The sequence below is a fragment of the Galeopterus variegatus genome, unplaced genomic scaffold (genome assembly GCF_000696425.1).
Source record: "Galeopterus variegatus unplaced genomic scaffold, G_variegatus-3.0.2 Scaffold110, whole genome shotgun sequence".
In the NCBI taxonomy this organism is placed as follows: Eukaryota; Metazoa; Chordata; class Mammalia; order Dermoptera; family Cynocephalidae; genus Galeopterus; species Galeopterus variegatus.
Window position 1 is genome coordinate 1,050,384 of NW_007726221.1, and position 24,824 is coordinate 1,075,207.

Below are 24,824 nucleotides of genomic sequence, written 5' to 3' on the forward strand. Positions count from 1 at the left end.
CCACGTGACGCCGCGGGAGCCGGGAGGGAGGGGTTCGACAGATAGGCGAGGGCGGGGGCACAGGTCACGTGACACTGCGTGGGCTACGCGGCGCGGGAAGGAGTTCGCGTGCGCGTGGCGTGAGGTGGCGTGAGGCGAGGCGGGGGCCTGGCCCAGTGACACAGACTGCGGCCTTCGCAGGAGTTTGTATGCAGGCAGGCGAGTGCACTGAAGTGGGCGAGGGACATTTTAACCCGGGAAGTCCTGTGACGGAGCAAGGGGCGGGCAGGTCTGGGGTTAGTTATTGAGTACTACATCCCAGGGAGGTTTGCCCGCCAGGCTTTTTGGCAATGGCGGTGTGTGTGTGTGTGTGTGTGTGTGTGTGTGACGAGTAGCCTGTTTATCTTTTATGATAAATAGCGGTAACTAATGTTTACTTAGCGCTTAGGGCTGTCCTGAGTGCTTTTTAACAAACTTTTAATCCTCAAAACCACAGTAAGAGATAGGCAGTATGTTTGTCTCCATTTTACAAATGAAAACCGGAGACTGGCAGATGTGACCAGGTGGGGAGCCTTGGGACATCCCACCTTGCACCAGCGCTTGACGTATCTGGGAGATTCAAGGAGCTTGACTCTCTCTCCCCGTGCTACCTGCTTGCCCAGGGGAACGAGGTTGGTTTTGCGGAGGAGTTTCGTGCCCAGCATGGAAGGGACCTGTTCACACTGTAATGCGTCCTTTACTAGAAGGCCAGTTATTAACTACCGCAGTGTTTACCAGTCCGCATTTAAAAAGTTGAAATATAAACTTTCTAAAAGAAAATGCGCAGATCCTGTGATCATTTCCATCGAATTATGACTACTGTATGTAACTACTACCCCAACAGTGTTGTAGAACATATCTTACTATCCTGACCCACTGTTTTTTTAAAAGATAAATGGACACATTGGATGCTTGGTTCTAAAATTCAGGATAGGCATTTTTAGCATTCTTTTTTTTTGCAGATATTTCTGAAGAAAAGACTATCTGCTGTTAACTTATGTTTATTTTACAAATCAGCAGTTTAATATTACAGATTGGTTGAACAACACTTGTGGTTATGAGTGAGAATTTTCTTTGCCTTGTGCCTCAAAGATGTGCTCTTAATGGGAAAGTATTTAAAAAACCGTTGCTGAAATAATCATATAAATTATCCTCTTTGTAGTGGGAAGTTAAGCAATATACCCTATGAAAAATGCTTGGGGGCTGGCCGGTTAGCTCAGTTGATTATCGTGTGGTGCTGATAACACTATGGTTTGATCCCTCTACCAGCCGGCCTCCAGCAAAACAAAACAAAACACAAAAAAGCTCTAAGTAAACATCAGTATTTCTTACATCAGGCGTTTCAACCTACCAATATTTATTATTAGTAGCCATCAATTAATGGCTATTCAGGCAGGAAGCTACCCCCATCTTCCTTTTTTAAGAACCCTGCTGGGAAGTCAGTGAACCTTGGAGAAGAGGATGGAGCAGTAACTTCTTCCAGAGAGACTCTGGGAACCTCTTTTCTCTTATCCTTTAGCCTTAAAAAAAAAAAAAAATTAAATTTCCCTGTGCTTTCCATATCGATTTCATTTAACCAAGCTCTTCATTTGACAGATGAAGAAAGGGCCCAACAAATGCTTTAAAAATTAAGTGACTTGCATAGGTTCATATAGGGAGACAATAGCAGAAGAGCACAGAGAGTAGATAGTGAACATGGTTTAGACAAGTTGAGATTCTGGTGATTGTGGGATATCGAGGTAAGGAAATGTATAGATAGTTGGATATATGGGTTGATCTCAGAAGAGAGATCTAGATTACAGATACAAAATTGAGTCTTTCTGGATATGTTTAGCAATGTGACTTGAAATTTAACTTCCTCTCCAAGCAATAAGACCAAAGATTTCTACGTTCTTTTCAGTTACAATAATCTATTATCTACTTACAACATGCAAAGTATTGTAGATGTACTGGGGCGGGGGGTGGGTTGTTAAAAATGAATAAGATAATCTTTGTTTTTTAGAGGGTCATAACCATGAAGGAGGCATACACAACCTTATTTTATTTTATTTTTTTGTCCTTTTTGAGACCGGCCGCACCGCGCTCAGCCAGTGAGCGCTGTGAGCGCACTGGTCATCCCTATATAGGATCCGAAACTGCGGCAGGAGCAACGCTGCACTCCCAGCGCCGCTGCACTCCCAGCGCCACACTCTCCCGAGTGCGCCATGGGCTCGGCCCCACAACCTTATTTTAAAGCATATCGTAGAAGAGAAGTCCAGCTAACGTGATAGGATTGCAAGAAGGAAGAGGAAAATTATATTTATTGGGAAGACCTGGGAACGCTCAAAGGTAGTGGGTTTTGAGTTAATTCTTAAAGGATTAATAGAACTTCATCAGATAGATGGTGGTTATTCTAGACAGTAAATAACCTTGAACAAAGGCTTGGAAATAGAAGAAATATAGTATTTATTTTGGTAATAGACACCAACAATCATATATTCTTGGGGCATAGAGTTTGAGAAGGTATACAGGTTGAAAAGTAGGTCAGGCTAAGTTAATGATGCTTTGTAAATTCTTTATCAGAGTATTTCAAATTTAAGAATGTCTCCTTTTCAAACATGGGCTGCTATCCACTTGGATATGCTGTGAGGCAAATTGTATTTTCTTAAGACTTAATTGACAAATACAATAGAAAGCTTGGAAGCTAGTCAACTATAAAAGGAGCCATGTTATTTCTTCCCTTGAATGAGATAGTCATAAAGGGGTATACTTCATTCACAGTGATATAGACTCTTATTACTAGATTAGAAAATGCCATGTGTGACTAACAGGTGATTTTAGTTTCATTTTAGTATCTGCACCCTGGACCTTGGTGTTGTCAGCACCATGATCTAACTAACTGAGCCAACCAGGCAGCCCTGACTTATTTTTGTTTGCTAATCTTAAAAAATGTTTAAGGGGCACCCATTTTTTTTTCAGTTAGTAATATAAAAAAGACTGCATTCACATGGTTAAGTCCCCAGGACCTTCAGTTCTTTAGGGATGGACTAAATGGCTGGTAATGTCACTTATAAAAGTGTCTTGAACTTGATGGAGTTTGTTTTGAGAAATAAATTTTATATTTTTTATTTTTATCTTTTAATTCCATTTTCCACAACCTTTTTGAAGTCCCCTTGTATGTATTGTGGATATTATCTTTCTTAACCTTCACAACAACCCTATGAGGAAATACCATTATTATCTCCATATTTCAGGTGAAGAAAATAGAACACAAGGAAGAAAAGAAGACATTTAAGGACACACAACTTCACATAGTAGGTAGCTGCATTAGCACTGAAATCCAGCTCTTGAAGTGACTGCAGTGGGCCAGATGGCTACTGTGGTAAACTGGAGAGAGCATGCTCCCTCTAAAGGGGCAGCTACTGCTCATGAAGGGCAAGTGTAGCAAATCTTTCAGTTTTTTGATAGCAGCCAGAAATCTGGATTTTTTGTGAAATGTTGGCAATTAGTTAGAAAAACAAACAAAAACACTGTTGAGTCAGGCAGATTTTGTCTGCAGATTGCATTCAATCCATGTGTATAAAATAGTGATCATAATAGTATCTAAATCATAAGTTTGATGTATTAAGTTGGGGCATTTCATATACAACATTTAGCTTGATGCTTGGCACAAAGTGATAAGTAAATGTTGGCTTTCATTAGTAGCATAAACATTTTCTCTAGTCATTGAAATTCTTCATAAGTATCATTTACTGTAGCTTTTATTTTAAGAAATTATATAAATAGTACATGAGTACAGATCTGTTGTAAAAAACTCAAACAATATAGAAGTATAGAGAGTAAACAACTGAAGCGTATTTGCTTTCTATTCCTAACCCCCTTTCTCTTTCCATATACAGTTAAAAACTGTAAGTGCTGTATTTATTTTTCTGGCACTTTTTTCACATCTTGGAGATCATCTGAAGTCAGTTCATACAAAAGCTACTGCATTCTTGTTAGGGGTTGTATGATGAATCTTTTAGTTGGATGTACCATAATTTATTGAACTAAGCCACTCAATTGTCATTAGGTAGTTTTCAATTTTTTGCTGTTATAAAAAAGGCTCTGCATGGGCTGAGCCCGTGGCACACTCGGGAGAGTGTGGCGCTGGGAGCGCAGTAGCGCTCCCGCCGTGGGTTCGGATCCTATATAGGGACGACCGGTGCGCTCACAGCGCTCACTGGCTGAGCGTGGTGCGGCCGGTCTCAAAAAGGACAAAAAAAAAAAAAAAAAAAAAAAAAAAGAAGGCTCTGCAAAGAGTACATGTCTTGGTGCACATATGTGATTATTTCCCTAGGATAGAATCCTAAATGTAATTGCTGGGTCAAAAGTATATTAAGAATTTTCACAATACTGCACCTTTGTTAAATATATCTTAGTAGCTTTCTATGAATCTACCTTTGTTTACTTTACCATTTCCTTATGTTGATATATTTAGGTTGTTTCCAACATTTTTGATATTATAAATGGTTCTGTGATAAATATCTTTGTGAGTAGATTTATTTTAAAAAGATAGTCTGAGAGGAAGTAAATTTCTGAGACTTTACTTTTCCAAAGCTATTATTAGAACTCTATTTAGTGGTAATATATTATTTTTAGAAAAAATAGAGCTTTGATAAAATCATGGCCCAGTGTTTTTGAACTTATATGCAAATTTTAAAAAACATATTTTGTTCTAGGTGTTGTCATCTGTAATGAAGATCATTGTGAAACAGAAGGAAGCCTTGTAACCTTGGACTTGAATTAGAGATTTAGAAAAGAAAGTTAAAATCAATCACTTTGATTTTAGTATTCCAATTTCATATTTATTCTTAAGGAATAGAAATTACAATTCAGTGCTATACCAAAGGATGCCGTGATATTTGTTTGGACATTTTTTCTTCTTTTTGTATGAGAGAAGGAAGTAGATAACCAAGAGCTAAAGTGATTGATAATGAAGTATACTAAACATAATTTTTTTTTTTCCTTTTTTGGTCTTTTTTCGTGACCGGTAACGGGATTGCAACCCTCAGTGTCGCGCCCGTACTGCGACCGGCAATGGGATTGCAACCCTCGGTGTCGCGCCCGCACCGCGCTCAACCAGTGAGCGGACTGGTCTCTATATGGGATCCGAACCCTTGGCGGGAGCGCCACCATGCTCCCAAGCGCCGCACTCTACCGAGTGCGCCACCGGGCTGGCCCCTAAACATAATTTTATGATGTCAGTTCTTGGCATTATAATCCTTATAAGTGATTTAATTGTGGACATATGGGTATTTGTAAGATTTTTTCATGAAGGACAATATGTTTTTGGTGTTTTAACATTAAGCTTTATGCTCCTTGGCACACTTGTGGTCCATTGTTTTAGTTATTCTTGGTTGAAGGCTGATTTAAAGAAAGCAGGCCAAGAAAGTCAGCATTATTTTCTTCTACTTCATTGCTTGCAAGGAGAAGTTTTTATAAGTTTTTTTTTTTCATCTGAACTACCTTTTTGTATCTGGATAGCAAAATGTACAAAGGTCTCATATTTGCATGAAGCACAAAGGTTAACTTAATCCTCACTGTCATTGCTTATGTGAGTCATTGCTGTACTGTCAGAATTTTCCAGGTTCATTATTAGACTATTTTCATTTACCTAATTAGGTTACTTGTTCTGATATGTACTCAATTTTTATGGAAATTATTTCTGTGTTTTGTGAAATATTTATCTTCTGTCTGTGTTCTAAGCTTGATTGTGCAAATATGCCTTATCATTGCAACTTTGAGAGAGCACTTAATTTTTAAAGTTACTTATACCATTCATTGATTTAACTAAATGAAATTTTTACTACACTAATTCAGTAGCCATGTGTAGAGTCATAGACAGAATTAAAAGCAGCTTTAATGTTATAACACCAAGGTTGGGGGTTTGGATCCCCATACTGGCCAGCCATCAAAATACATACATGCATGTCTAAAAACAGCCTTAAAAATTGTGTTGTTTAAAACTTTATCTTATAAAGATACTAGAATCTAAACAGGTCCTGAGAATTCTATGGTTCTTTTTATACTTAATTTTATGTGACCTTTCCGTTATTACCTTAAGGGATTTCATTCTGTTAAAACAATATATATCTTAACGGTAAAGAGAAAAATGAAAGATAGTTACTCAAAGAGGATAATATCTTGGTTTCATGGAGTTAGATTTTGAATTTAAGCTATTTTAATAGCTTACACAGAAGCTAATTTCTGATTTTGTCTTTGTTAAAAAGCCACAAATTCATGGCCATTAGTTGAAAGTATTTTTAAAAATTCAGGCTTTTCTTATATTAATAATAATGGTAATGCCATTACATTTGTGTGGAGATTTATAGTTTTCAAAGTATTTTCACAATACTTTGTCTTTTTTTTTTTTTGTCCTTTTTGAGACTGACCGCACCGCGCTCAGCCAGTGAGCGCTGTGAGTGCACCGGTCATCCCTATATAGGATCCGAACCCACGGCAGGAGCGCTCCCAGCGCCGCACTCTCCCAAGTGCGCCACAGGCTCGGCCCAATACTTTGTCTTTTTAAAGCTAGAGTTAGTAGGGTTTTAATATATTAGATAAACAAAATGTGTAGTTTTGTTTTAGGAAAGCTGGAAAGAAAGTACTTCAGTTGTTGGTATCGGAAGTCGGTTTTGCAACTGTACCTTCTTACCAACATGAAAGTGTTTAAAGGAATGGAGTAAAAGTGCTGATAAGTAAATACATGTGTTAAGATTTAATGAATATTCTGTATGAGCAATAAGAAGAATTATGTAGCTGTGATATTTGAAGAAGGATAAAATTATTCTTGCAGAGAGTTTAGAAATATGGTACATTCTCTGTTATTTGCTATTGTATTTGTTGCTTTGCCTCCCACGGATTTGTCACCCCTTTTCCCCTGTGTGATGGAGCTGCAAAAATTACTCAAAGCCCATCTCTTCCAAGCAGTGAGAAGCCCTGAAAAGGGGTTAATCTCCTGGAACCCTCAAGAGAGAGGCATTCCTTCCATCTGGGAAATTAACCATGAATTGGGGTTCTCTTCCCGCATTTATTCTCCAGACCAGGAAGTTACAGGAAGAGAACATAGGTGGGTTTTTTTCTAAGTACAGTTTAACAAGTTTAACAATAGAAGCTGATAACATTCAGTAAGACAAGCAAGGTGATCTTCTATAATGCAATTTTCAACAAAAGCTTGATTTTAGCAAACATTCTCTTCTTACAGTAATTTCCCAGTATCTTTACATGTCAATCAGTAACCTGTTTGTCTTTGAGCCAGCAACCTTGCTGTGTTACAATTCTTTATCTTGCAACAGAGACTATAGCCTGGGGAATACTTCCTGTCAATATTTGAAACTGCAAGGCTTTGGAAAACCAGGCCCCGTGAAGTACATTTGCTTTATGCATACTCCACATCTATTAATGGAAGATTTTCACATCTACAGAACTGTTTTCATTGGTGTTTCAAATTATGTGTTTAAGATAGTGCAAGACATTGCATTATAAATTACAGATTGTATTATAAAAGAAAGACAAAATTGCCTTGATTTTTTGTGTCTCTTGATGTACCTAGTAATTTTTGATTAAATATCAACATTGTATATAAGAAATCATAGGGGCTCTGGATAATACTGTTTCCCTTTTTCTCTGCTGAGCATTTAGCACATGGGTTAATTGATAGCTTCTGAACATATCTGGTACCATTATAGGAAAAACCAACCACGAAATGGTCGCCAGCCCCTCCCTTTGTAAGAAACCTCATGATTTCTGAGAAACAGAAACCCTTTTTCTTCTGCATGGGTGCAATGCCCCTCCCTCGCAATGCCCCTCCTTGATTGCTTCAGCCAGCCGTTGGTGCCCTACAGCCCTTATAAGCTCTCCCACCCCAACGACAGTTGTTGCTCTCCACTTTGAGGGCAGCCCTGGCTGCTGCTCTCCATTTTGAGTGCAGCCTGGCAGATTCTTTTCCTTTAAGAAAGCTTGATCGGTACCTGGTGTTTCAGCTCACTTTCTTTCATTTTGGTGCCCAAACCCGGGAAGTGTCCTGGCTAGGACCTTTGGATGATCCCCTCTCTTGGGTTGATTGGCCCCTGGCCGCCCTTCCCGGACCTGCTGAACCGGGTACCTCCAGGACTCTCTCCTCTTGCCACTTCAAGACCAACACATTCAACATCAGCCTTAATTCAGGGTGAGTCAGTGGGTCTGTCCTACTTCTACGGGTTCCCCAGACTACTTTCTATGACTACTGTCTACTTCATGAAGACCAGGAGCCTGGCCAAGGGAACTCCTTTCTTGCCCTGGCTATTGGAGGATGCTCCTCTAGCTGGTGGCTCCTCTCGCTACTGCAATTGCAAAAGAAGGTGTACAACAATGAGGACACTCTTTGTTGGCACTCTTCTTGTACTAGGACTGCCCATTTCTTTTCTCACCCTTCACATGGGATCCTCACAATTCAAACAGAATTTTGAATAGAGCATGCCTCTGGGCTGTCTCCTGGCCAATTTCCTCTAAGCTACAGGCTTTGGCCTAGACTAAGGACTTTGGTCCTCTCCTGAAAAATACTTGTGTTTTATTTCTATTTCATTAATAACTTCTACAACCTCTTGGCCTCCAGGGAGATATTAAACCCAAACACCTCATTTTCTACTGCAATCAACTTTGGCCTACGTACAAACTAGACAATGGATCCCAGTGGTCAGAAGATGGCACTTTTGATTTGGATACTCTCAGAGACCTAGACAACTTTTGTCACCAGAGTGGCAAACCTGGAGAGATTCCTTATGTTCAAGCCTTGTTCTATCTCCGATTGCATCCTTCTCTCTATCAAAACTGTCCTACCTCTCAAATTCTCGTAGCTCATGCCCAACCTCTCCTTCCAGACTTGGATCAATCTTTTGATCCCTCAGACCACTCTGCTCCCTGACAACCTCCTTACACACCCGAAAAGCCTGTCCCACAAAGCCTGTTCATTCTCCCTACCAGCGATTAACAGCTGCTCTTCTCACAGCCCCAGCTCTTTCTCTCCCAAATTTATCTTATCCTTTTGTTTTATACATCACTGAGACCCAAGGACTGGCAGTCGGGGTCCTGGGACAAGAGGCAGGAGGTATTTTCTCCTCGGTTGCATACCTCTCTAAACAACTAGACACTACAGCCTGGGGATGAGCCCCTTGTTTATGGGCCTTGGTGACAGCCACCATTTTAGCACAAGAAAGCTCTAAATTAACTTTTGGACGACAAACAGTTATTTGTTCCCCACCACTATTTTCAAGACCTTTTCAGCCATGAGGCCAGGTTGACTCTCTCCCCTTTCTGCCTACAACTTATCCACCTTACTTTCATTGAATATTCCCAGTTCTCCAGCCACTCTCATCCAGCCACTCACAACCCTTAGAACATGATTGCATGGAGGCTTTAGACCTCTTTCTGAATCCCTTTCCACACATCTCCCCACATCCTATTACACGGCCCCAACATACATCATTCATAGATGGGAGCATCATCTCTACGCCTACCCCCCGGGTGGGTTATGCCATAGTAAATCTAACACAAACTATTGAGGCTTCCCCCCTCCCCACTAGCACCACTTCCCAACAGGCAGAACTCATTGCCCTCACCCGTGCTCTCACTCTGGCAAGTAACAAATGAGTCAATATGTACACTGACTAAGTGTGCTTACCACCTCCTACACTCCTGTGTGGCCATATGGAAGGAGAGAGGATACATGACCACTCAAGGAGGGCCCCTAAAAAACAGACATCTTATCAAGATACTTCTTGAGGCTGCACAACTCCCAAAGGAGATTGGGGTTATACACTGCAGAGGACACCAAATCCCCAACAACCCAATAGCTCAGGGGAACAAACTGGCAGATCTGCAAAACAGGCTGCTCAACCACCATGGCCCCACTCTTCCTCTCCTGCTCAGGTCCTTCTTATGGCACCTATACCCTTACCCCAATACACACCCCAAGAAATACAACACCTCCAACAGTTGGGAGTACAAAACAAACAAACAACTGGTATACTCGCTCTGGTTGCCTTGTCCTCCCTACCACACAAGCTAAACAAATCCTTTTAGACTTCCATAATTCTGTCCATGTAGCCTATGAACCCCTGCTATGCCTTCTTCAGCCCTTATACTACTCCCCCCACATGGCCAAGTTACTTAAAAAAATCACTCAAAATTGCCCCTTATGTACTTGTCGCTCTAATCAAGGTGGCCTCCAAGTTCAATCCTTTCCTACCACCAGGCCAGAGGATACACTCTTGGCCAGAATTGGCAAATTGACTTTACTCACATGCCTCCCCACGAGAAGACATGCTATCTTCTGACCTTAGTGGATACCTTCTCAGGTTGGGTTGAGGCTTTCCCTTCCATTTCAGGGGACTCAGCAGTGGTAACATGCACTTTCACCTCTGAAATAATCCCTCATTTTGGCCTACCTACCAGTCTCCAGTCTGACAATGGCCCGACATTTATTTCCCAAATCACACAACTCACAACACAGGCATTACACATCAAATGGAATCTATACATACCTTATTAGCCTCAATCATCAGGTAAAGTAGAAAAGGCCAATCACCTCATAAAAACACACCTTACCAAATTGTCCATGGAACTTCACCTCCCTTGGATCCAACTTCTCCCTCTAGCACTCACTTGCCTGCGAGCTGCCCCCCGCAAGCCCACAGGCCTCAGCCCCTTTGAGCTTATGTATGGCAGATCCTTCACTCTCCTCTCCCTTCCAATTCATCACCTCTAGGCCAGTACCTCCCTATTCTTTCTCTCATCAGAAACCTTCTTTGGGAACAGACCAACGTTTTATTACCTCATTCCTTCCCTACCACTACTTCAGATTAAAAACTAAGCCTGGGAGTTAAAGTATATATTAAAACCTGAACCCCAAAGCCCTGCTCACCATGTTGGGAAGGGCCTTATACAGTAATACTCACCACCCCCATGACAGTAAAGATACTAGGAAAAGCCCCTTGATATCATTTATCCTTAGTAAAATTAGCACCCGAAATACCTATTAACACTGATCCAGAGGGGTCCCTCGGCTCAACCTCCAACCTAACATCACCTTACACTTCATCCATTCTAGGACCTACAAAAATAAAAATCTCCAGGACCTCCTCTCTTCCCCCAATCCCAGAAGAAGGATGATCATTCCCCCCCCCCCCCCGGTGATTATCCTTTCACTCTTGCAGGCTCACTGCGCGTCATTCATACAAGAACTGCTCCATATTGATCTCGTCCCACCACCACCAGTGTTGATGACATCCTTGAGTGGGAATGTATGCAAGCCTTCACCTACCAAAAGGTCACCGAACTCTTCATGGGAGGAGGATATCAGCTCCTCAAAATCATTGACCCTTCCCCAGAAGAACACAGCCTCCCAACACAAAACCAACACCCTGCCACATAATTTTTCCTTCTTCTTTTCAAAGATCTCTGTCCAGTTTCAGCAGAAAGTAGCTTCAGAAGAAGGAGAACTCCACCCCTTCTCCCCTCCCTATATTTAAAAGGCGGGAATGATAGGTTCTGAACATAACCAGTGCCATTTTAGGAAAAGCCAACTGCAAAATGGTTGCCAGCCCCTCCGTTTGTTAAGAAACTTCATGATTTCTGAGAAACAGAAACCCTTTTGCTTCTGCATGGGTGCAATGCCCCTCCCTCGCAATGCCCCTCCTTGATTGCTTCAGCCAGCCGTTGGTGCCCTACAGCCCATATAAGCTCTCCCACCCCAACAACAATTGTTGCTCTCCACTTTGATGGCAGCCTTGGCTGCTGCTCTCCATTTTGAGTGCAGCCTGGCAGATTCTTTTCCTTTAATAAAGCTTGATCAGTACCTGGCATTTCAGTTCACTTTCTTTCATTAATCTACTTTTCATTTGCCTCTGTTCCTAGGGTGCATCCTCCAGGGCACTGAGAGCCATGCATAGGTGGGGGAGTCTCATCCCACTGGTTCTGAACACTAACCCTTATTGCCTTAGTACCACAAGACTTCCAGAAATTCTGCTTTGCTTTTCCAAGACTTTCTGCTTATCTTTTAGTGTCTCTGTTACGGTTTCAAGATTTGGCAAATGACTTTGAGAGAAAAACTAACAGAGTTTGAGGTCCCCAAGTGTGCAGTCTTGTAAGACCTCCAAAACTAAGTAAAATTTTAGTCTCTCTGTTTCCTAACAACAGCCTGGCAAAATCCAGATTTTCAACCTCTTTGTCTTGAGTAACAGGATCAGCAAATACCCCTAGGCAACAAGCACTTGTAGAAACATCAACTCAATTTCTAGTTTCTGTAGTTATATCTCAGACTTTCTACCTAGAATCACTTTTCTTTTGCTTTCCTGAGGTTCATCTTTTAGAATTTCATTTATTGGAGGTCTGTTGGTGACATCATCTCTCAATTTTTGGTGTTTGAAAATTTCTTTATTTCACCATCTTTCTTGAGAGATATTTTAGTGCTGTAGAATTCTAGATAAGTAGTTATTTTCTCTCTGCATATTACCTTCTCTTGTCTTTTGGTTGCTATTGTTGCTCTGTAGGAGTTAGATTTTGTTTTTACTGCTGGTCTTTTGACAGTATTTTGTCTTTTTCTCCACTGGCTACTTTTATGATTTTTCTCTTTATCTTTGGGTTTCTACAGTTTAATTATGATATGTTTAGGTGTAGATTTTATTTCTCTTGCTTGGGATTTGCTGGTCCTCTTGAGTCTGTGGATTATCTTCTATCACTTCTGCACAATTCCCAGCCATTATCTTTTCTAACATTTTCTTTACCACATTTCTGTTTCTTTTCCTTCTGGGACTCCAATCAAATGTAAGTTAGATCTTCCCACTGTATGTGACATTACTCTTACATATTAGATTTTTTAATAATTATTTTTTTATTCTCTATGGTACAATCTGTGTAATTTTTCATAACATTTTAATTTCACAAGTACTTATTTATTTTTTATTTTTTTGCTGTGGCCAAGATGTTATATCCGACCACTGAGTTTGAAATTTGATTATTATGCTTCATTTTCAGAAGCTCTATTTAGTTCTTTTTAGGTATGCAGTGTCACTTTTTATGGTTTCCTGTTCACTGCAGATCTTTTCAAACTTGTCCAATTTATGGCTTTAAACATAGTAAGCATAGTTGTTTTATTTATAATTCCAATATCTGAAGCCTTTTTAGGTTTGTTACTACTGGCTCTGCTTCTACTGTTGGGCACTCATATTGCCTTGTTTTCCTGCACACCTGGTATTAATGATTATGTTCTGGTCATTGCCCTTGAAAAAATTATTTTTTGTGTCTTCACAAAGCCCTCACTGAGTTTGTTACTAGGAGAGGCCTCAGTCAAATGGAGTCTGTACTTAATTTCATGGTTTGAGATTCCCTAGCCTGTGTAGATTATGCATACATGGGATGCAAATCTGTTCAAGGAAAATGTGTGTCAGCAATAAATCAATCAATTTGTAAGCAAATGAACTTTATTGAAGTATAATTTTATATACAATAAAATGTACATATGTTAAATACAAAGTTCTAAATGACATCTTAATGATATTGAGTCTTCCAATACACAAACAGGGTTTTTTTTTTTCTATTTATTTAGACTTTCTTTAATATCTTTCAGCAGTATTTTATAGTTTTCAATGTATAAGTCTTGTACATATTTTGTTATAATTATCCCTAAGTATTTTAATTTTTGGATGCTGCTATAATGATATTTATTTTTTTATTTTTATTTTTTAAAATTTTTATTGAATCATAATTGATTATACATATTTTTGGGGTTCACTGTTGAGATATGTTGATCAAATCAATATTACTAGTATGTATATTGTTACAAATTGTACTTATTCTTTATGTCCCTTGTCCAATCTCTCCCTATCCCCCTCTCCTTTCCCTGTCCCACCTCTGATAACCTTAGATTTCCTCTCTCCCTCTGAAAGAGTAGTGGTTACTCTGTTGAATTGTTGTCTAGATGATCTGTCCAATGCTGAGAGTTGTGTTCAGGTCCCTCAATATTATCGTAGAGCAGATGCTTTTTCTGTCTTGGAATGGGCTTTGAAGAGAGAGACATCCTCTTCTTTTCTTTGGTCTCGGCTGGTGACTCTCCTTGTGTCAATGCACTCCAGTGGCTGGTGGACCATCTGTGTGGTGGTTGTGATGTCTAGCCACTTTCATGGCAGCCGTGATTACTGTGGTGGCTGTGGTGGGCCACCTACATGGAGGTGATGTTTTTGGCATGCTCCTTATTGCTGGTGGTATGCCTGGTTGTGGGGGGTGTCTGGTCCCTGGCTCTGTGCTTCAGGACTCAGTCAGGCCCCGAGGCACTGGCAGTGTGTCTGGTTCTTGGAGGAGAGTCCAGTCTCTGGCTCCATGCCTCAGTCCTCTGGTCAGGCCTGAAGACACTGGAGGTGTGCCAGGTTGTGGGAGGGGGGTCCAGTCCCCAGATCCATGCCTCAGGCCCCTGGGCAGGGCCTGTGGTGCTGGTAGTGTGCCTGGTTATGGGCAGGGGGTCCAGTCCCTGGCTGTGTGCCTCAGGTCTCCAGGTGGGCCCCGAGGCACTGGTGGTATGCTTGAATGTGGGCTGGAGGTCCAGTCCCTGGCTCCAAGCCTCAGGTCCCCTGGTGGGCCTGAGGTGCTGGTGGTTTACCTGGGCCAGAACTAATTTTTTGTCCTTTGCTTACTTCTAAAATGGGGGAACATCCTGTGGGAACTAGTACCTGAGCTGTGTGATTGAGCTAAATTGCTGCTTTGCTGCTGTTTCTCTAGGGAAGGCTTCTTGTGTAGCTCAGGGTTTAATGGTAGACCTTATTGGTACTTCATGCTCTCCAGAGACCTGGTGCACCTGGGTTGTGTAGAAACTGATCTGGGCCTGAGTCTTTTCATCAAACTGCACCCCATGCAATTCTATATTCCTTACCAATCTCCTCTGAGTGGTCCCATGCTGATTGGGGGGCAGATTGGCTGGTCTTGCTGTGTTGCAGTGTTCTCCTGGTGGGCCCATCTCCCCCACTGTCTGTACTCCAAACACTTCCCATGGGATGGGCCATGTGCTGGTCCCTTGCGATGACTCACCAGCCTCTGAATGGCTCCTTTTTTTCAGTTGTTTTGGCTCCTCGCTCCTGTGTGAGTCCATGGGAACCCTATTAATGGTCTTGCTGTTCTGGGGGCCACCAAGACCCTCTTTTCCCCTGCTGCCTCCAAGCAACTCCATCTGAAGGGCACAGCTATGGCTTCTGCCAGCTCCTGCTCCATGCACTCAGCAGCTCCAGCCTTAAAGTGGCTGCAGCCCAAAATGCTCCGAGCAGTTTTTTCTTTCTTTCATTGTGGCTTCTCCCACCTTCATGAACTCCGTAGGTCTCTCTTCCTCTTCCCCTGAGCTCTAGATGCCCCAGCTTGGCTATTGTTGCTTTTTTATAGTTGTAGATTGGTTGGTTTGTGGGAGAGAGTGATGCTGGGGAACGTCTATTCTGCCATCTTGACCAGAAGCCCTAAATGATATTTATTTTTAATTTCAATTTCTAATTGTTCATTGCTGGTATACATAATTAGTTGGTTTTTATATTGATCTTTTATCCTATGACTTTGCTAAAGTCCCTTATTAGTTCTAGTGACATTTTGGGGACTCTTTAGGATTCTTTACATAGATAATCATATTATTTGCAAAAAAAACCATACTGTCTTAATTACTGTAGTTTTTTTATTTTTTTTATTTTGTCAATATACAATGTAGTTAGTTATTGTGTCCCATCACCAAAACCTCCCTCCCTCCTCCCTCTCCCCCCTCCCACCCAGATGTGACCCCTCCATTTTCTTGTTGTAAGAGCTTCAAAAAAAAAAAATTTGAGGTTGTTAAATCTTTCTCTCCCCCCCCGTTTTTTTTTTTTGTTGTTGTTGTTGTACTCAGTTATAAAAACGAATGAAATACTCCCATTTGCAACAACATGGATGGACCTTGAAAGAATAATATTAAGTGAAACGAGTCAGGCAGTGAAAAAGAAATACCACATGTTTTCACTTATTGGAGGGAGCTAAAGGTGAATGAATTAATTCACACACATACATACACACACACACACACACACACTCACACAAAAACAAACAGCAACAACAACAACATTAATTACTGTAGTTTTATAGTAATTCTTGAAGTCTTATATTCTTTTTTCCTCCCTTTTAAAATAGGGACTCAAAATCCAGTATCTGTAAAAATTGTAGATTTGACTATAAAACATGCATGCCAATAAACAGAAGCAAAAATCCCAGAACAAACAGACAAAAGAAAAAGCAAAGCCAAAAGCAAAATGAGATAACAGGGAAAAATATTTGTAATGTATAACAGACAAAGGGCTAGTCCTCTAATATTTAAAGAACTTCTAGAAGTAAAAAAGTAGAAGATCATCCATGCAATAGAAAAATGAGAAAACAGTAGGGTAGTTCATAGAAAATGAAATACAAATGGGTCTTAAGTTGTATGAAAGATGCTAAACCTTGATGCTAAGCCTCATGATTTTAAAAATACTAATTAAAAGTACACAGATATTATTCCTCATCTACCAGATTGGCAAAAATCCAAGTGATAGTACACTCTTTTGATAAGGCATTGGAAAACAGGTACTCTCATACTTAGTTGATCAGAGTATGGATTTATGCAATCTCTATGGAGGGTAGTTTGACCATACTACAAACATATATGTTTTTAGACCTGGAGATTCATCTTCTGGGAATTTATCATACTTGCATACATGTAAAATCACATACTCACACAATTTTTTAATTGTATCATTGTTTATAATAACAAAATATTGAAAACAATTTAAGTATTTGTTGACAGAGTTTATGGTATATCTATGCAATGGCATACTACATAGCTATTACAAAGAATGATAAAGTGCTTTATGTACTTAATTGAAAAGATCTCTAAGGTGTACTTTTAAGTGAAAGACAAGGTGCAGACAGCAGGTAGAGTCTGCTACAATCTGTGTTAAAAAAAAGTGGTAAAAAGGATAAATTATTTATTGATTGATCAATTGATTGATTGATTGGCAGCTGGCCAGTATGGGGATCCAAACCCTTGACCTTAAGTGTTACAACACCGCACTCTAACCAGCTCAGCTAACCTGCCAGCCCTGGACTATATATTTATGTTTGCTTGTATATGCATAAAGAAACTCTTGAAGGGTAGAAATGAAACTTTTAATGGTGAATCATTGTGGTCATGGTGGAGAGTGAAGGCTGGATAGTGAGTCACAGGAGTGGGATAGAGTTTTTTTTACTGTATAACTTACTGTATTTTTTTATTTTAAAAGATGACCAGTAAGTGGATCTTAATCCTTGACTTGGGATTGACAGCACCACGCTCTCCCAGGTGAACCACAGGCTGGCCCTGTATTTTTTGATTTTTGAATTATGTGAATATTTTGCCTATAGAAACAATTAAGGAGAAAAAGAAGAGTCCAATTATGTTGTCTATTGAAAGATGTCAGCTAGATAAACAGACACTTCCCTCTTTTTGTTTATCTGTTTCTTTCTCTTCGCATTTTCTTAGTCTGGAAAATGGCAAAATACTGAGACAAATAGTGAGAAATTAGCAAAAATTAGAAAAGTTCATAAAAATGGACCAAATTATGCAAAGGTTTGTCCAGGCTAAGTACTGAAAAACTTGAGATTTGCTGAATTGTGGATTCATTTCTCTAAGGAATAGATAAATTGAGTTTGTGTTGATAAATGAAAGATGAGAAATATCAAGATTGATTATTTATTAAGTATGTGTGCCTGTTGCTATTAAGTATGCTGTTACTGCTCAGGGGTTTGTGGAGTACAATGTTTCATTTTCCAGAATATAAATTAGATGACACTTTTGCATTTCTATTTTATGTATGATTTGTGATGAAAACCTCTTTTTGCCAAGGGAGAGTTTTCCTTTGATGGACATATGAAAGGCATTTGAATGATTTAAAATGTGAAAGTTATTTTTTGCTTTTAAAAAAATATATGGTTAAAAAAAGGCTCAAATTGTATAAGAGTATACAATAGGAGATGAGTTTCCCTCCTCTCACAGATCCCTAGGTCCTTCCATAGAGTTTCTTAAATGGGCATTAAATGGTTGAACCCTCTTTATTACCTATTTTTCAATTTAAAATTCCGTAGAGAGAGGTCGTCTGGTAATGTTTCAATTTCCTAGAGTATAATACTGTGATACTTTAGCATCTGGGCCTTTTACCTCAATCTCCAAATATTTGGGGATTTTTAAAATATGTTATTGTTGATTTCTTAGTTTCATTATGAGAACATACTTTGTCGATTACCATCTTTTTACATTTATTAAGACTTGTTTTTATGGCCCAGCATATAATCTAACTTGGTGAATATTCATGTGCATTTTAAAAGAATTTGTAATTTTCAGTTGTTGAGTGTAGTTTTCTATAAATGTCCATTAGATCAATTAGGCTGCTAGTGTTATTCAAATCTTTGGTATCCTTACTGATTTCTTAAATGTGAAATGTGTACTTTTTCTTTTACTTGCTGAGAGACAGAGTTAAAATCCTCGATTAAGATTGTAGATTTGTCGTCTTTTACCTTTACCTTCGACAATTTTTGCTTCATGTATCTTAAAACTCCATTATTAGATTTAGGAATGTTATATCTTCCTGATGAATTAATTCTTATATTATTATGGCATGATCATTTTTATCTCTGGTAGTATTCTTTGATTTGAAATCTGTTTTGTCTGAGATATTGATATAGACATATCAACTTTTTGGTCATTTCCTTTCAAACTATCTGTGTCTTCATGTTTAAAGACAGTCCCTTGCAAATCAGATAAAGTTGTATCTTGCTTTTTTTTTATCCAGTTTGACAATTTCTTTTAATTGGGATGTTTAATCCTATTACATTTAGTGTAATTATTAGTATAGTTGTCTTCTGGCTTTTGTTGTTTCTGGTGAGAAGTCAGCCAACATTCTTGTTTCTTCATGTGGAATGTGTCATTTTTCTTTGTTTTTAACATGTTCTCTTTCTATTTGATTTTCAGCAATTTGAGTATGATTTGCCTGTGTATGATTTGTATTTTTTCTGCTTGGGTTCATTGAGCTTTTTGGATCTGTATGCTACTATTTTTGATCAAATGTGGAAAATTTTTTTTTTCCTTTTTGTCTTTTTTTTTACTGACCCGTAACGGGATCGCAACCCTCGGTGTCGTGCCCGTACTGGGGACCGGCAATGGGATTGCAACCCTCGGTGTTGCTTCCACACCACGCTCAGCCAGTGAGCGCGAACCGGTCTCTACATGGGATCCGAACCCTTGGCGGGAGTGCCGCCGTGCTCCCAAGCGGCGCACTCTCCAGTGCGCCACCGGGCCGGCCCCAAATGTGGAAAAGTTTTTGTCTGATATTTTGTCAAGTATTTTTCTTCCTGCCACATTCTCTCTTTCTCCTTCTGGGACTTCAATTATACCTATGTTATCGAGGTTATATTCATTTTTCCCCCATTTTTTTTTTGTTTGTTCTTTAGTGTGGATGATTTCTCATGACCTGTTGTCTTTGCCCAGTGAGGTTGCTATAACAGAGCACCATAAACTGGGCAGCTTTTAAACAACTAAATTCTATTTTTTATAATTTTGGAGGCTGGGAAGTCCAAGATCAGGGTCCTGGCTGATTTGGTATCTGGTGAGGACTTTCTTTCTGTTTCATAGATGGCATCTTTTAGCTATGTCCTCCCATGGTGGAAGGGCAAGGCAACTCTCTGAGACCACCTTTATAAGTGCATTAATCTTGTTAATCATATCTCAAAGGGTTCCCCATCCCACTTCAAATACCATCATATTAGGGATTAGGTTTCGACATGTCAATTTTGTGGCATACAAACATTCAGCTCTTCTATACCTCATTCTTAAAAATATTTTGTGCAGGATTTATCATTCTCATCATTAGGAAGGTTAGCATGATAGAGAGTAATTTATCATTATTGGAAGCTGGTGCCTTTTTATTTCAAACAAATAATTCCATAAAACTGAAACTGTTCTGTTGATTTAAAAAGTTATATTCATGTTTTCCTTTCCTATGAAATTACACTAAAATAAACAAAACTTTGTATAGATTTACCATTAATTGCTACAGAATTGGAAAATATTCCTCCCCAAAGTGACTGGAAATGTGCATATGCATATTTGTAAACAGCCCTATTTTTAAAAAAATTTCTTTCATTGTGGCCATGAATTAATTTATGGCCACAGGCTGGTGCAGGGAATGGAACCCTAGACCTGTTTTATTTTTAACAGACACTATATTGCATTTGACAGGTGACAGGCACTGGTCTAAGCGTTTTATATATATATTAACTCATTTATTCATCACATCAACCCAGTGAAGTAGGTATGATGATTAACCCCATTTTCAAGATAAAGAAACTAAAGCACAGAGAGATTAAGCTAGGAAGTGGTGGAGCCAGGATTTAAACCCAGGCATTCTGGCATTATTTGAGTTTGTATTCTTAACCACTATGCTCTGCTACCTCTCCCAGTCTATGCTGCCTGTACTAATTATCCTCTGGGTATGTACCTGTCAATATTTGTGAATTTTTCAAGTTTTTCAATAATTTCCGTCTGCATATAAACCACTTAAAGAACACAAAGCACATACTCCCTGTTGTGCCAAATACCCAGAAAAGACTCAAATACAACTTCTCTTATAAATCTTGCCTATAAATCCCAGGCAGTATTAATCATTTTTTCTTCAGTACTTTCATAGCACAGTATTTACATTTCTAATGAGTGGTTATTTATTTATTTTTACCTTGTATTGCACCTAGTAGTTAATAGGCTTGACCCTCCCACTAGGTTGTAAGATCATTGAGGGTGGAGACTATGCCTTCATCATTTTTGTAGACATTCTTCTCCATCCTAGCATCTAGCCCACATTGAATATAATGTATCATTTTATTCCAAAACTGTGCCAGATGAATAATCTTTGTGAATCCATATATGTATACATCTTGTTTGTAATAGCAATATCTTATATTTATGTTTACTTTCAACTTTCTAAAGTCCCTTTATATCTACTTTATCTTTATGGGAAAATGACATAAGCTTTTATTTATTCATTTACTAATTACTTTCTGAGCACCTACTATGTGCCAGGTACTGTTATAGTTGTTTACGATTAAAAAATTTATATTCGTATTCACCTTTCTCATGAAATTACCCTCAGATAAGCAAAACACGTAGCAATGAACAAAAGTTTCTCCTTTCATGAACATTACATTTTTGCGAGAAGGTAAAGATAATCAACCAAAAGAAATAATGTGCTAGGTGGCAGTAAGTATTATGAAGAAAAATAACATAAAGAGGTAGGATATGATACAGAATACTACTTCAGATGATGTGGTCTGGAAGGGTTCTATGAGGAAGAGACATTTGAGTAGAGACCTGAATGAAGTTAAGGAACAAATTTTTAAAATATCTGAGGTTTAGAAGAGTTCTAGGCAGAGGGAATAGCAAAGACAAAGGCCTTTAAGTTGGGAAAAACAGCAAGGAGGCCACACTAGAAGAGTGGGAGAAATGAGATGAAAAGGTAACAGTGTAAGTTTGTGTGGGAGGCAGATCGTAGAGGGCCTTGTAAGATATGCCAAGGACTTTGGGTTTTATTCTAAGTTTGATGGAAATCATTGGAACTTTTGGGCAGAGGAGTGACATCTGAATTATGTTTAAAAGGTTCAATCTGAATGCTGTGTAGAGAATAGGTTACATGGGGAGAAAGAGTAGAATCAAAGAGACCAATTATGAGGCTATTGAAACAATCCAGGCCAGAGATTTAGCTGCTTAAACTAGGGTGGTAGCAGTGGAAGTGGTAAGAAGTGTTTAGATTCTGGGTATGGTTGAAGTTACAATCAAGAGCCAAGAGAACTTGCTGAGGAATTTTTTTATAGGGTATGAGAAAAAGGGAGGAGTTGGAAATTATTCCCACATTTTGGCTTGAGCAACATGGTGAATATTAGCACCATTTACTGAAATGGGAAACTGGTAGAAGGAACAGGTTGAAACAGAGTATATATCACTGCCTTTATATATATGAGGAAACTGAGATGTACATGAAAAGTTTTGATAAGCTCTGGGATAGAATCCTGGTTGCCTTAATGCTAGCCTCAGATTTCTTCTAAACAAGTGTCTCAGTTTTTTTGTTATTAATTTTACTTATATCATGATAGCTCATGTTCATTTTAAAATACTTTCAAAAGAAGAGCCTGATCAGGGATGTTTTAAGAATCCTTGAAGTTTTTTATATTTTCTAGGATGGTAATGGTCAAAGAGTTTAGCACCTTGTAGACATTGAGTAATTGTTTGCTAGATTAAATTGAAAGAAAATTTAATTTGTCTTCAAACTTAACATTCTCATAAGGGAATGTATCTGTGCTGTAGTTAAGATAATTGTATAAACTGAAAGTTGTGATTTGTCTTTCAGAAAGCAAAAGTTAAGACTAGGAGTCATAAGATTCGGGTTTGGACCCCAGGTCTGCCCCTTACTCTCTGTAACTATTAGCAAATCTACCTACCTTTCTGTCTTAATTTTCCCATCTGTGAAATGGGAATAATACCTACTCATCTCATGTAATTATTGTAAAGATGAAATAAGATCATGTATGCTTAATAGGCTTATCACACAACTAGTGCATCAAACGTACGATACAATTGTATGAAGTCTGAATCTTAATAAAGCCACCATGAGATGTTCACAAAAAATCTGTAGTAAAGTTTGTGGAAAAATTCTGTACATAAACACATGTTGCCTTTTTCAAAATTTTTATATATATTAACATATATGTTATAAAGAATATATGACTGAAGATAAATGTTTACTTTACAGGTATTGGTTTGCCTTGAAAAAAGGTTACTATGTAGCTTTCAAGTATAGCAGCAAAACTAATAACTTCATGGAAGAACAAATTGATCCACATAAAGAAGTTATAGATAGAGTAACTGATTTGAGCATGCTCAGGCTATTTGAGACCTACCTGGAAGTTTGCCCACAACTTGTTCTTCAGCTCTACGTCCTTCTGGAGTATGGTCAAGTGAATTTCTATCAGTGTTAAGTCTTTCCTAACACACTATGTTAGATGGTTGCCACTGAGATCTATGTGAACTCTTTGGCAGGTTTTACATTTTTAAATTCTTTTTCTTTTAAAAATTATTTATTTTTTTGAAAAGGAAGTACAGTAACATGGTTCAGATACCAAAAAGAATATCTTCTTCCTGTTTCTTCTCATTCCTTCTTTTGTCTGCCCAGAAAGGAAAATTCTGTAGTCAATTATTTGATGGTGCTTTGAGAGAATTTTTAAAAATCATATATTCTTTTATTTCTTTAACACAAATGGTAATAAAATAAAAACTCTGCTTTTTGCATTTAATGATATATCTTGGAGATCTATCCATATCACTACAGAAAGAGCTCATCATTCATTTTTATTATGTGCATAGCATGGCAAATTATGGATATACCATATTTACTTAACAAGCCTCCCATTTATGTTAATTTAGGTTGTTTCTAATATTTTACATTGAAAAAAATGCTCCAATGAATAATCATATGCATATGTTATTTTACATGTGTGAAATATATCCGTAGTGTAAATTCCCAGAATTGGAATCACCAAGTAATAGTGGAAATGCTACAAAACTAATGAAAGTTTTGCAAGTTAGCCAATAGGTTTGCTGTTTTATAGCAGATTTCTTCATTAGGGTAAAATGTTCATTTTTTCAAAGGAATTTTTTTTTCTTGGTAGCTAGCCAGTAAGGGGATCTGAACACTTTGGCCTTGTTTGTTATAATGCTGCTCTCCAACTGAGCTAACTGGCCAGCCATATTTCCTTCTTTTTAAAACATTGTTTAATAGATATTTCATTTGAGATGCTTAAAAAACCATTTATTTGTGAAATAATGGTCCCAATTTTCATTAATGACTAAGGTTTCATGTAGACTTGGATTCATCTCAGTATGGGGCAGATTGTCATCTTCCCTGGAGTTCACTGTCCTAGACTCACTGGTGAGATCAGTTCATCCCTCAGAACAGACTCCCTATTCCCAATTTCCCATAAACTTCTAGACTGTAACCCTTTCTAATATTTTTGCCTTTACTTTGTTAATAAGACACAAAAATGAACCTATTGTGTATGAGATTTCTTTTTCCTTGTGATGCAAAGAATTCATTTGTTGGGACTTAAAGTTATGTATCATATAGTTGCTGCAGTTAGAAATTCAACAATTAGAGCTTACAGCCTATATTATGGTAGAGCTGCTGATGATTCCAAGTGATTCATAGCATCTAGACCAGCTATAGGATCCAGTGACAACTATCGTTATGTTATGGTTCTGTTTTCATCCTTATAATTTCTCCTTGAAGTGAGAAGTTGTGGTAAGTTAGTTAAAAATAGCAAAAATGAGAAATAATCCAATTGTCTACCAGTAGAGAAATTAGTAAGTAAATTATTGTAGTCTGTTAGTATGGAACTTTACGTAGCCACAAGAAAGAGTGTTTACAAAGAACTTTTAATGACAGTTTATTTTATTTATAAAATGAAATTTAAGCAAAAAGCAGTTTATAAAACTTTATATCAGCACATTTTTAAGGATACAAAGAAATAATTATATAGAAAAATGTCTGGAAGAAAATGTGCCAAAATATTGTGTGGTTGCTTCTTGGTAGTGGGATTACAAATAATTTTTTTTTTTTATGGGTCAGATGACTCCGATACTTTATTTTTTTTTTATTTATTTTTTATTTTTTTAATTTTTATTTTGTCAATATACAATGTATATG

The 24,824-nt window shown here is 38.4% G+C and overlaps 1 protein-coding gene across 1 annotated transcript; it reads left to right on the forward strand.

Moving 5' to 3' along the window:
• Window positions 1-4,969: 4,969 nt before the first annotated feature.
• Window positions 4,970-23,100, forward strand: XKR9 (XK, Kell blood group complex subunit-related family, member 9). The gene is made up of 3 exons (XM_008586616.1): window positions 4,970-4,985; window positions 5,224-5,478; window positions 22,856-23,100. The coding sequence occupies exons 1-3, from the start codon at window positions 4,970-4,972 to the stop codon at window positions 23,098-23,100; spliced, it is 516 nt and encodes a 171-aa protein (XP_008584838.1).
• Window positions 23,101-24,824: the final 1,724 nt, after the last annotated feature.